This window comes from Myiozetetes cayanensis, unplaced genomic scaffold (assembly GCF_022539395.1).
Source record: "Myiozetetes cayanensis isolate MyiCay16 unplaced genomic scaffold, myiCay2020 scf2-11, whole genome shotgun sequence".
Lineage (NCBI taxonomy): Eukaryota > Metazoa > Chordata > Aves > Passeriformes > Tyrannidae > Myiozetetes > Myiozetetes cayanensis.
Window position 1 is genome coordinate 27,917,089 of NW_026087411.1, and position 13,252 is coordinate 27,930,340.

The window sequence follows — 13,252 nt, forward strand, 5'->3', positions numbered from 1 at the left end:
TAAGGAGGTATTAAAGTTCCTTTCAAGAATGCATTACATTTAAAATGCCACTGATTACTGGCAGGAAAGATGGAGGCAGAAAGCAAAGGAAAATGAGAGATGTTACCTAGTACTACTGTGGGATTGGGAAACTTCTGGGAAAAAGGTAGGTCGGCAGGGGAGCTAGCCCTTCTGGTAATCTCAGAGCATGCACTACAGTCCTTCCCTTTATCACACAAACAACAGGGCCAGGATTCCTCCACTTATATTCTCCCTCCTGCCCATCCGATTCCCTGCAGGGCTGTTCCTCTGCCACTGCATTCCCTGCCAAAACATCAGCAACAGGAATGTGGTTCCTAGAGGCTACTGCCAGCTCTCTCCAACTGGGGGAGGGTCGGCAGAGCAAGAAGACAACAGAGACAAACAAAACTGATGTCTTTCACATACAACTTAATTCTGTGTTTCACAGTTTTCAGAGATTTTATTTGAAAATTCTCAACTTTTCACTTTCCAGTGGTCAGAGATTTGTACCTATTGCATGTAGCCATCTGGAAGCAAGCATTAAACAGTAGCTGACTTTTTGTTAATGGTTTTAAATAGTAAAAATAGGAAAAGTCTGAAGACAGAACACTATAATGTGCAGATCACAATCAGAGTGAAATTCTCTGAAAACAAATGATTTAGTCACCATATTCAGAAAAGCAAACCACATATCCCAAATATGCAAAAATCAACTTCAAGAAAGTGTACTTTGTTAAGATACCACGTTCTGTAGTGGTGGGTTTGCATTTACATCAAGAACTGGGAAAAATACCCACGCAGCAACAAAAGTGGGTTCAAAGTGTACTCCAGGAAATCTGAGTTTTCATAACCGTTGAGTAAATGTGCCTTTCTGTACCCACTGCATGTGCTGCCAAGATTCTAATTAACTCATTTAACTACACTCTGACAGTTTTGGTAATTAATATCCAGTTAGAATGAATACAGCAGAACAACTACATCTCAACTTTGATCTGAAAGGAAAAGCTTCCATGACCTGCTCATGCCACTTTCCATTCTTTATCAGCAGTCCTGGCTAACTGTGGAGGTCCCAGCTGATTGGAAATCAGCAAATGTAATTCCCACCTATAAGAAGGATCGTAAGGAGGATCTGGACAACTACAGGCTTATCAGGCTGACCTTGGTGCCAGGGAAGGTCATGGAGCAGATTATTTTGAGTGCCATCACATGGCACGTGCAGGACAATCAGGGAATCAGGCATAACCAGCATGGCTTTATGAAAGGTGGTTCTGCTTGTCCAGCTTGGCCTCCTTCTGTGAAAGGGTGACCTGCTTAGTGGATGAGGAAAAGGCTGTGGATGTTGTCACTGACAAGCCTTTGACACTGTTTCTCACGAAATTCTTCCGGAGGAAGTGGTTGCCCATGGGTTGGACAGGTGCAATGTTCACTGGGCAAAAACCTGGCTGGCTGGCTGGCTGGCTGGGCCCAGGGAGTGGTGGCGAAATTACATGCAGTGGTGTTCCCCAGGGCTCAGTACTGGGGCCAGTCCTGCTTAATATCTTGACTGATGATCTGCACGAGGGGATCAAGTGCCCCCTCTATGAGTTTACAAATGACAAAGTTGGGTGGGAATGTGGATTTGCTGGAGGGCACAAAGGCTCTACAGTGGGATCTGGACAGGCTAGGCCAAATGCATGAGATTTAAACCAGGTAAAGTGCTGGGTCCTTCCCTTGGATCACAACAACCCCATGCAATGCTACAGACTTTGGGAACTGTAGCTGAAAAGTTGCCCATTGGAAAAGGACCTGGGGGTGCTGGTCAACAGCTGAACATGAGCCAGCAGTGTGCCCAGGTAGCCAAGAAGGTCAATGGCATCCTGGCCTGTATCAGAAATAGTGTGGCCAGCAGGACCAGGGAAGTGATTGTCCCCCTGTATTTGGCACTGGTGAGGCCACAACTTGAGTTCTGTGCTCAGTTTTGGGTCCCTCAGTTGAGGAAGGACATTGAGGTGCTGTAGTGTGTCCAAAGAAGGGCAATGGAGCTAGTGAAGGGTCTTACTAAGAGCAGCTGAAGGAACTGGGGTGGTTTAGTTTAGCGAGAAGGAGTTGCAGGGAGGACCCTATCTCTACAACTACCTTAAAGAAGAGTGTAGCCAGTGGGAAGTCGGGCTCTTCTCTCAGGTAACAAATGACAGGACGGGAGGTAACAGCCTCAAGTTGTGCCAGGGGAGGTTTAGATTGGACAGTATGAAAAATTTCTTCACCTAAAGGTTTTTCAAGCACTGAATAGGCTGCCCAGAGAAGTGGTGCAGTCACCATCCCTGGAGGTATTTAAAACGTGTACATGTGGAAGTTAGGGACATGGTTTAGTGGTGGACTTGGCAGTGCTAAATTCATGGTTGGCCTTGATAATCTTAAGGTTATTTTATAACCTAAACGATTCTATGATTACATTTATGGATAAAGTAGCACAAGCCTCACACTTGTCAGGTAGTTTTTTAATTTGATGCCATCAGTAACTTTGAAGCACATTACTTCTGCAAGAGTTATTTAACTGCAAAGAGACAGTCTGTGGAATTAAGCATGTTTAACTAAAGAAAAACTAGTGCTTCAATTGTGATTTCCCAGGAACTCTGTTGTGTTTTGTTTTTTTTTTAAAGTAGCATTTAACAACAGTACAATATCCATGAAAGAACAAATAACTTGGCCCTAGAGAAACTCCAAGTTCCTCTATGTATAAATATTACAATTTAAGTAGGACTTGATGTTTTCATTTCATTTTCAAGAAAAACTGAGTCAGTTATTTTTAGATTAACATTTGACCCCAGTTACCAGACCTTCCTGCTTGCTCTTACTGCCATACCACAGACCATAGAATAAAACAGATGACACCTGTTTCAAACTTCTCTGGTCAGCCTAAGTAACTTTATGGAAAACCATTCAAGGAGTGCAAGCTGGCTCTACTGCTGGTCCACACAGTTCTTTAAAACAAAAGGTTCTGCATAAAAACCCCCAAAGATTCCTGTTAATTCTTGGGAATGAAAAAAATCCTGCCACCTGTGACAGACACAGTTCACTATCAACATGGATTGATTCTGTTTAGCAGGCTTCCTTTCTCCTACAAAAACACTTCAAGAAAGGAAGATGAAATCTGCTGTGTGTTCTAATGTATTAGGGACACATCTGAGAAAGGCACTTCAGTACTGCACCAGGAATGTCAGAATGGCAATAAAAATACTCTCCAACCCTCTAAACTCTAAGAGCAACACAGGCAGTAGACCAGACAAAAACACTTGGATATATCAAAAGAAAAGTTAGACTTTTTTACAAAACTAAAATGAATTTTAGAGGCAAAGTAAACCCAATCTAAAAAAATAAATTAAAAAATAATCCCTATGACAAATAGAGAGGAAGATTTTAAAAGTACTAAGTATGGCCTAATCAATATTAAAAATGACAGTAATTTTCAATATTGCTGCCACAATTAATTTTGACTAATTAAAAGTGCTGTTGACAATCTCAGTGTACAAAGATATAAGTTTAAATATATGGTCAACAGTAAAGAACCCAGAATACCTTTATAATAATAATAACGTCTGACATCCTAAAGAAAAATGACTTTGTTCCCTTTTTCCTTCATTATCACTCTTTGTAGGAGGGTAAACATGTCTAGAAGCAGTGATACCACAATAAAATTGCTGAGGCGGATATTTTAGTAGAGTACAGCTTAACATTTAAAAATGCCTGTGTTGAAACAGGGATTATTACAATGAAAGGTGGTATACTCATAGCACATGACAAATAACATGATAGAGAATTGTTTGCTTAATTAGGGTACCCTGAAATAAAGTGTATGTGCCCAGGTGAAAAAACGCAACATCTCAATGGAGGGATTTGATCTAAAGGCAACAAATGTGTTTAAAACTTCTGAAATTCCTGTAGACTATTCTACCCTACTCAGAAGTATGTGGAGGAAGGGAGTTGAAAATGGCTGTGTTGAATCACCTTTCCATTCTCTTTTGTGATTTCTTATTAATTCATTTATCTACATGTGTTTTTCAACCATACAGGGAAATAAGTGGTAAATATTTGATATATCATGTAAAAATCTTCCCTCTACCATCACGTTACAGAACCTTATGCATACAGGCTGACACTCACAGAAAAAACTTCCAGGAAGACATAAACCCTTCCCAACATTCAGCTCTAAGTTTTGCTCAAGGAAATATTGAGTTCTGGATTGCCACAAAATGTGCATTGGACCAAGAACTGCCCCTTATCTCCTATATGAGAAACTGGTAGCTCATTACCTAGCAACAAAATCACCCCCACTGAACTGCCTCAACTATTTCATACCTCGACAAATAGGTCTAATTGCTTATTCTCTTAACTGAAAAAAGCCACCTTAAAAATCTCACTATCTGAACCATTTAAAGGCAGCATTAACATATCCTCCATTAAAGCACCATTTAGATGATGGACACATAATCTTAGCTCTTCTACAACTATGTTCACTAATTGCTCTATAGCAGTTTCAGAAAAAAAAAAAAGGAACAATCAGTACAGTTGAACACCTGGAATAGAAGTACAAGTGGATCTGTTTTGACTGTCAGTCCCTGTCCGCCCTGATCTCTTCTGAAGCTGTCAACAGGCCATCATAAGTTGGCTGCAGCAAAACACATGATTTTCAGAACACAGGAAGAGTTGCAAAGCACAGCTAGATTGGCAATCAGGTTATGGTACTGGCTACAGTTTCAGAAGATTTGATTGATGGGGACATGGCACACAGAGCAGGTAGTAGATACGTCTGACTCACTGGCCACACACTGCAGGGATGCATGACCAAACAAGGATTAAGGGAACATAAAGCACTGCAAAGCAACAGTCTTTCCTCCTTCTTCCCAAGGCTGCAAAGATGTTCCAGGATTTGAAGAAGTCACGGACTGTCTTGGCTGCCTACTAACAATTCTCCTGAACTCATCAACAGATGCACAGACACATTTTAATATACCAAAAAGAACATCTTCTGACTTCTAAAAAGACAGCCATAGAAAAAGGCCTAAGCATGACCACTCATTCAGTGACCGTGTATTCGTAATAATTCTGAAACAGCAGGCTTCAACTGGTGGCAATGTGGCATGCCAGCTTCAAAGGTGAAGTCCCTCACAGCACCCCTGCACCTCAAACACAGCAAGAGGTGGTACTTGGCAGTAAATGGGTATATATTCTATGGTTTTCCTCCTCCAATTCTCAGCAGAAAGCACAGGTAAAAGACAGGAAACACCTTAAAGAAAACACACATGCTAATTTTCCCTTCATTTTTTTTTTTCCATCAGTGAAAAAACATACAGAAACATTCAAAGCCTAAGAGTTCAGACCAGGTTCTTGTTATTCTCCCCTGCCCGTATGAGAAGGTTAAATGCAGTCACCGAACTCTGCATACCACCCTCAGTCACGAAGAACCCTCTGGCACTGCTCCCAGACCAGTAAAAAACGACCATTTCAGTCTCCAAAGCATGGAGCCTGATCCATTTAAGCAAAACAAGTTCTACTGACAGCTGGTTTTCTTAGCATATTCACGTCTGCGTATTTATCAGAGAAAAGCCCTCCAGGACAACAGTGTTTATTGCAGGATTATTTCTGTGAACACAGGGAAGACAGAACTCACTGAGTAACAGTGTTTCTACCCTTATATATTTTTTTCTTAAAATGTGAACCAAGATGAACCTAGTTTTATTTTCTTTAGCATGGATGACTCACGAAGGGAAAAAAAATTACATATATTAATTTTTTTCTTTTAAGAAAAGAACCCAGAATCTTCTGATCCACATTCATGTGTAGTATGCTGACACACATTTTAAGCACTAATTTAGAAATTAGCTGTTCAATCCTGCACTGACTGCGTAGATTTAGAGTCTAATGACTTTTAATAAACAGAAACCAAAGATGTAAGGACAGTTTTATTACAAATTTCATTCACATATGAATATCTAATATACTTCCACAGAAAAGGTAATTTTGAACAAGCAAGATGCTTTCTACTGACAGGTTTTGAGATGTTATGAATAACACATGAGATGTGACAGAGACATAAAGGGCAAATATCCCAGCAGCTCCTCGATGTGCCAAAGAGTGCAGAAGCAGCCTCAGAATACATCTGTGCCTACCTAGCTCAGCTGTATGACCCTCCACCCAAAGCACAGCTGCTATCAGTGAAGGATGGAAGAGTATCCTGCAACAAGTCCCACACTCTGAGGTGGGAGGAGGTGAAGGATGAGCTGCAGACACACACTCAGGGATGCTGACGAGCACCAGCCTCTCAAGTTGTGTGGTCAGTCTGTGTGGTTTCTCATCTTACCACTTCCTCCAGAAGTGTGCAAAAACTGTTTTCTATGATACTACAGTAAAAATGGTAGGGTTTTTTCAAATAAATATGTATCATAAATATCCCATGTTTCATTTTAACTTGATCTAATTTTTGAAATAACTGAAAGCAACCGTTATTGGTGTCTATATGCTTATTGATGCAGTGCAACAAAGAAAAAGAAAAATTCTTCAAATTATAAAATTAAAATTAAAGTTTTTTTAAGTGACTGATTTCAAGTTAAGGAACCATTAACTAAATGTTGCTGCTAATGTTTTGAACAACCAGTACTGAAATGAATGTTTTCAAATTAGTAAGTTTTAATGAAAGAATTAAACCAGGTATAGTTATGAATAATCACTGCTGAATTAAAAAAACGCTTCCTGTCCCAAAGTGTGGGGTTGGTTGTTTTACTGCAAGAACTGGACTTGACACTCCATAATACTTCTATCAATATACTTCTATCAATAATATCACACCATAATACTTCTCTACTGCACTTCTACTCCCCGCTCAATATGTGAGCTTTTTCAAGCCAACCCATGTACCAATGTCTTCACCCCAAACCATAAAGGGTGGACATTTCCCTCATTTTGGAAATCTCTTCCAGAGTCTATGACAAAGTACAGTCAAAGTCTTGCTAGTATTATGTTTGCTATACATCTAAAAACAGAGCAATCATGCTTTACAAAAACCTTCCAAAGCAAAAAACCTATATTCATATTGCTAGCACTCAAATTTGCTGACAAGATCTGTGGGTATGTATCATTTTTAGAAAATGCAATGTGGGAATGCATGTTTATATGGCAAAGTACAAAAGCACTGAAATCTCTTGGGAAAGCAGGAGATAACTCACGTTACACAAACAGGCCCTTTGCTCTTATTTCTCTACAAAGCTGAAATGTTATTTCATATGTCAGGAAAATGCTATTCCTGTTTGCTTGTTCTTCCTAAGGTGAACAGATTTTAGTATTAGCAAAATAATTGTGGGAATTTGGTATTTTTCTTTTTGTTGAGTACTTGGGAATGTTATGTTGGGAACTATCAACTACTACTATCAACTACTACTACTTAGTTCACTTCAAAATCTGCTGCATAAAAAAAATACAGTGGTAATTTGCTTACATGGCTTTTGTAGATGCAATTACTGCTAGCAGCAGGAAAGAACTTTTATAAGCAGAACACAATTCAAATGTAACATGCCAGGGACTCAAGTCATTAAACTAATCCTCAGGGCTTCTTGAGGCTTTTTGTACTTTTGGCAAAAAGTATAAAGAAGTATGCACTGTTGCTTCAGTTCCCAAACATTGGAAAGTTAAATATCTAGACTGTCAGCCCTTGCTAAACAGAGCAGAGATTGGTTTTGGGAAGAGAACAAGAGACAACCACATCTTCTGTTATTAAAGTGCAATTGAACAAACATTAGAAAAATACCCATACATTTTTTCATGGCACATAAAAAAGCAGTCAGTAGAACTAAGGGAGGTGCAACAGCTCACAAACAGATCTGGTATTACAGGTTACCAGTGCCTAGATACTGTGATGAAATTGAGTTAGATGAGTGAAGTATCTTGACTTTGATACATCAATAATGTGCCATGGTGTGGCATGGAACTCCAGGGTTTACTGGCATGATTTTAACATGACTACATAAATGACGAAGCCATAAATACATCAGACATGTCAGATATGTACCAATGCCCCTCAAATATTTTTCTGCTGTATTGTTCTACATCATACATCTAAAATCAAACATTCTTTAGGGCTCTGAGAGAAAATGCAATACCTTTAGGAAGAAAAAGTATTTGTATTGCTATTCTGCTTGGTATCAAGAGGTTAACATCTTTTTAAACATACTATTGAAAGTGGGAAAATAAGCAATGTATTCATTAGCTCATGGATCATTAAGACAGACATACCTGGGTGGCCTGAAATACACTTAACCATCAACATGTGACTATAACTGAAAATACATTGGAGACTAATGGTAGCCCATTTGCTTTTAGAAGAGCTCAGAAGAAGAATCCTTTGAAAACATGGAAGGATAATTACATGTCGGACTACAATTATTCCCTAAACTAACGCTGACAAAAAGTAGTGAACTGATATAAAATATGAAAATGTAAAAGCTACTAAGTATCATGGAGTCATGGAATCTCCTGAGTTGGAAGTGATTCACAAGGATCATCAAGTCCAACTCCTGGCCCTGCACAGGACACCCTAAAAATCCCACCATGTGCCTGAGACTGTTGACTGAAAGCTCCCTGAGTTTTGTCAGCCCTGGGGCTGTGACCACGTCCCTGAGGAGCCTATTCCATTGCCTGACCACCCTCTAGGGGAAGAACCTTTTCCTAATATCCAACCTAAACGTCTCCTGACAAAGCTCCAGCCGTTCCCTCAGGTCTGTCACTGGTCACACAGAGAGCAGAGATCAGTGCTGTCCCTCATGAGGAATTACTGAATATTTTGATCCGTGTTCTGTGAAACTATATAAGCTCAGAGCATGAGGCCGAGGGCTCTTTGTGCACCCTGAAAGTCACAGCCCAGCCCTGGGCTTCCTGAGCTTATTAGAAACATTGTCTGTTCCCAGGGACTAACAGGTGTCTAGCACACACCAGCACCTGCTTTTTAATGAGCAGCCTTGGAAACTTGTTCTTCTTGCCTGAATAACAATCCAAGTAGGATAATATTTTTGCTACTGAATCTTCAAAGAGAGTTCCCCAGTTCGAACTGTTGCCAGGACAGAAAACTGCTGTGACTAAAGCCCACGCTCTAACAACCCTATAAAGAGCAGCCCAAAGTGAGACCCTTGGAGCTCTCGATTCCCAGAAAGTCAGAGAACGTGTATGTTTCAAACACTGGTACCGGATGGCTGTGGAGCCAACCAGAGACTGCTGCTAACAACTAAGGACTGTTGGTATGAATAGGCCTGTGACAGCAGGAAGCGCCTCTGTGTCCCAGGGCCCTGAGGCTGCTGCCCTGCTCCCACCTGCCTGCGCCTAGTCCTTGCTCCATGCCCAGGGCCCCGCTCTGATCCCAGTCCCATCCTGGTTGCGGCTGCCTGGTCCCAGTCCTATGACAAATGCCCAGGTCCCCACTCCGGCATTCGCTCTTGATCCCAATCCCAGTCCTAGTCCTATGACCCACGACCTATCTCTATCTCTGCTCCGATCTCTATCCCGATCTTGCTCCTGCTACCAATATATGCTGTGTGTTTGCACGTATTTTCTGAAATAAAGTATCCTAAAGTCTTCTGCCTTTATCTAAATCAAATTCTGGTTTTTCTTTTCTAAACTGCATCCAAGAGTTTATCCAGATCAATATTCTGTTGAGCAAAACGTCAAGACACTATGTTTCTTCACTCACACAAACTTTACCCCCAAGTTATCAATCACCTTAAAATTGTGGTAGTCAGTATTTCCTATCTTTTCTTCTCTACACAGAAGAATTATCACCAGTTCAGAGGAAAGTCACTGCAGTATTAACCAAAAAAATAACACATCACTCAAACAATGCTGGATCAGTTTGATTGTGGTATACTTGAAATGTCTAACATAGTTACTTTTTTGACACATTACAAGACTGAGATAGTGAAGGGAAGGAGAAGCATTAAAACATTCTTAATTCCAGAAAAGGACTAAGAGAAATTAAATGAAAACAGATTGATTTCTAATCCTCACTCTTCCATTTTAGGCGTAGAAATTTGTTTCTCAGCAAATTTCTTTGCCAACTGGTAAGCAAATCAATAAGGTTTAACACTCTTAAAATGAAATATTCAGATATTCTCCTGAAAAAAGTAACCTATAAACCTGCAAATTCCTAAAACGCAACTAACAAAGCCGTTTAGCTGCTACAACAATATTTTATTCAAATGTATTATCTTTATACAGAAAATTTACCTTCTGAAGAAGAAAAAAAAAGAAATTCCCCACCCCTTCCCCCACAGAAGCTGTACCATAGGAGGCATTCAAAATATACTGCTACAGGAAAACACAGTTTAGTTTTCAGAGATTATGATGCTGAGAGAATATCAGGCATATAAAGGACTAGCTGAAAGAAGACGTGTCATTTCTCCACCACACATACACTTGCAGTAATCACTATAACTTTCAGCAATTTAAAGCAATAGGAAGTTATCACCTAGTCAACATTTCTCACATGGATAAGGAAAACAATTGTAAATTTCAGAAATGAAGTAGAATAAACATTCCAGAAAAAAACTTGTGTCACTCACTGTTCAATACGTGGGGAGAGGTACAGCTTCGGAAAAACCTGAGTAGCTTCTGCATCCTCAAAACTAACAGAGAGAAGTGCAACATCTTCTCCAGGATCTTCATTCACATCCTGTACATAAAAAAAAAAAAAAAAAAAAAATTAGAAAAAAATAAAATGGCAAATAACAAAATGAGTACTTACAAGCTTACAGATAACAACTACCAACTAAATCAAATACCAATTTATTTAGGAGATGCCTAAGTGAGGAATCTAAAGTGTAACCATTGTAAAACAGGTTGCAAACTCATTCTTTCTTACTATATTAGCACTTAAAAGTACTAATTACTTTAGTGATTTCTTTAAAACAAAAATAAAATTACTGGGTTACCAAGTATGCAGTAGTGTAGTAGCTCTTCTTCAACTAGGTGAATTATAAATTTCAGTAAAGATAGAGAGTTCATTTTCAAGAATTCGTGGTTTAACACTAACATCAGATGCAGATGCTGAAGAACTTTTTAAAATGTTATAAAATCGCAGAGTCAAGACCACAAATTTTATATTTGTTATTTTTCACAGTAGTATATGGTCAAAATTTTTTGTTGTATTAAACTCCTACTTACCTTTTGGACAAAAAACACTTTTGCAATCAGAAATTGATATTTAAAAGTCACTGTCCCCAAGTTTCCTGCAAATTAAACCCATGCATTACTTTCAGCAAAGGCTGCATACTCTATAAAAGTACTGTAAGAAAAAAAAATCCACGCTAAATACAAGTCAATGCATTCACAGTTGAGGCTTTCTTTATATCAGAACAATTGGTTACAGGTTTGGGATCATCTAGAACAAATTGTTTCTAGTTAGGACCTCAACAGTCCTCCAAGTCATAAATCACATACAGTATAAACCAGTGTATTTCTGCTACACACAACTTCATTTAAGCTCTTGACCTGTAGTTAGAAAGTAATGTTAGCAGTGCAGTCACCTTCACTGAAAGCAAATAACATGGTGCCACTTGCTGCTCACAAATAAATCCTTTCACATGTTTGTGCATATGCACATAGCAACTTGCCAAGATGCATTTGTTTTCATCCGTTTTGGAAAAATATGAGAGGAAACAGATAACCTAGCAAAATATGTGCTCAAAGCAGGATCAACGGTGCAGAGTGCCCTGCTATGTTCTGTCCTACAGGCAGCTGTGAGGAAGGAACATGCAAACCACATAAATATTATTAGGAGATCCTGCCCTATCTGGGGAGAAAAAAAAATTAAGCAGCTGCTGAGTGGTTTCAGGAAGGCAATCTCGTGGCATTTGAAGCTTTGGCAGGACTGAAACTGTTAAAAGTCCAGAGAGACTTGCTGCATACCAGCTATTACGTGCAGAATACAACATGCCAAGAAACTTAGTGACAAGCTTCAGGGAAGAATGGGTCTTAAAAAAGCCTAATTGTCTTAGATGAAAAATGAGACAGAGCTGACAGTGTTTTCTTAAATTCTGCCTTGGTGTGCAGCTCACTTCTGACAGCTGACAGAAAACTGTACTCTTAGAACTGCCTGTGAAATGGTCATGAGCACACCGTGGCTAGAAATCAGAACAGTTTTAACCCAAATTTGCAGGACAACACTCCATGTGAGTAGTGAGGACAATAGTTGTTGTCCTGTTGGGGTAGAATCAGTTATAGTTGGGATTATATGACACGGTTCTCTGTAACTGCAACGGACAGATCTCGTGACCCCAATATTCCCTTAAGTGTTTTTAAGTGGTACTATCTTCTACACTAGAAGAACCAGAACAGATTACAAAACCTTTATCAACAAGACAAACAACAAAATATACCCAAGAGTGCAACTCACCCTGACCTCTTCCCCAGCATTTTATATATTTCCATCATTAAGGAAAAAAATTAAATAAGGAATAGCTTTCAATCCTGAAGCTGAGTATGGCATTAACTGGCTTTCTCCCCATTAATTTGCTAATTGTCAATCAAATGAAAAGAACCATTAAGACAGATTAAACAGTAATGCTAATGATTTAAAAGATTTTATTTAAATAGGTATTCTTCAAGAGATGACAAGTACATATAATGGTTAGGTTGATGAGAAGCTCAACGTGACCCAGTGATGTGCAGTGATGACTTCCAGCCCAGAAAGCCAATTGTATCCTGGGCTGGATCAAAAGCAGTGTGACCAGCAGGTCGAGGGAGGTGATTCTCCCCCTCTACTCTGCTCTTGTGACACCCCACCTGGACTACTGTGTCCAGTTCTGGGATCCCCCAAAAAATAAGGACATGTACCTGTTGGAGGTAGTTGAAAGGAGGGCCATGAAGATGCTCAGAGGGTTGGAGAATCTCTCCTATGAAGACAGGCTGAGAGAGTTGGGGTTGTTAAGCCTGGAGAAGAGAAGGCTCTGAGGAGACCTTATAGCATCTTTCAGAAGCTAAAGGGGGCTATGAGAGAACTGGGGATGAGCTTTTCACAAGGGCATGTGAAGTGCATAGGACAAGGGAGAATGGCTTTGCACTGAAAGAGGGCAGGGTTAGATTAGATATAACGAAGAAATTCTTCACTATGAAGGTGGTGAGGCACTGGAACAGGTTGCCCAGAGAAGCTGTGGATGCCCCATCCCTTGAAGTGTTCAAGACCAGACTGAATGGGACTTTGAGAAACCTGGTCCTGTGGAAGATAACCCTGCCCATG

At 39.8% G+C, this 13,252-nt stretch overlaps 1 protein-coding gene across 2 annotated transcripts in view; it reads right to left on the reverse strand.

Moving 5' to 3' along the window:
* BABAM2 (BRISC and BRCA1 A complex member 2) overlaps positions 1-13,252 on the reverse strand; it is a 167,313-nt gene that overhangs the window by 65,766 nt on the left and 88,295 nt on the right. For both annotated transcript variants that reach the window (XM_050315649.1, XM_050315648.1), the window contains exon 7: positions 10,578-10,687. In XM_050315649.1, coding sequence (XP_050171606.1) covers positions 10,578-10,687 — 110 coding nt within the window. The remainder of the gene's footprint in view (positions 1-10,577; positions 10,688-13,252) is intronic.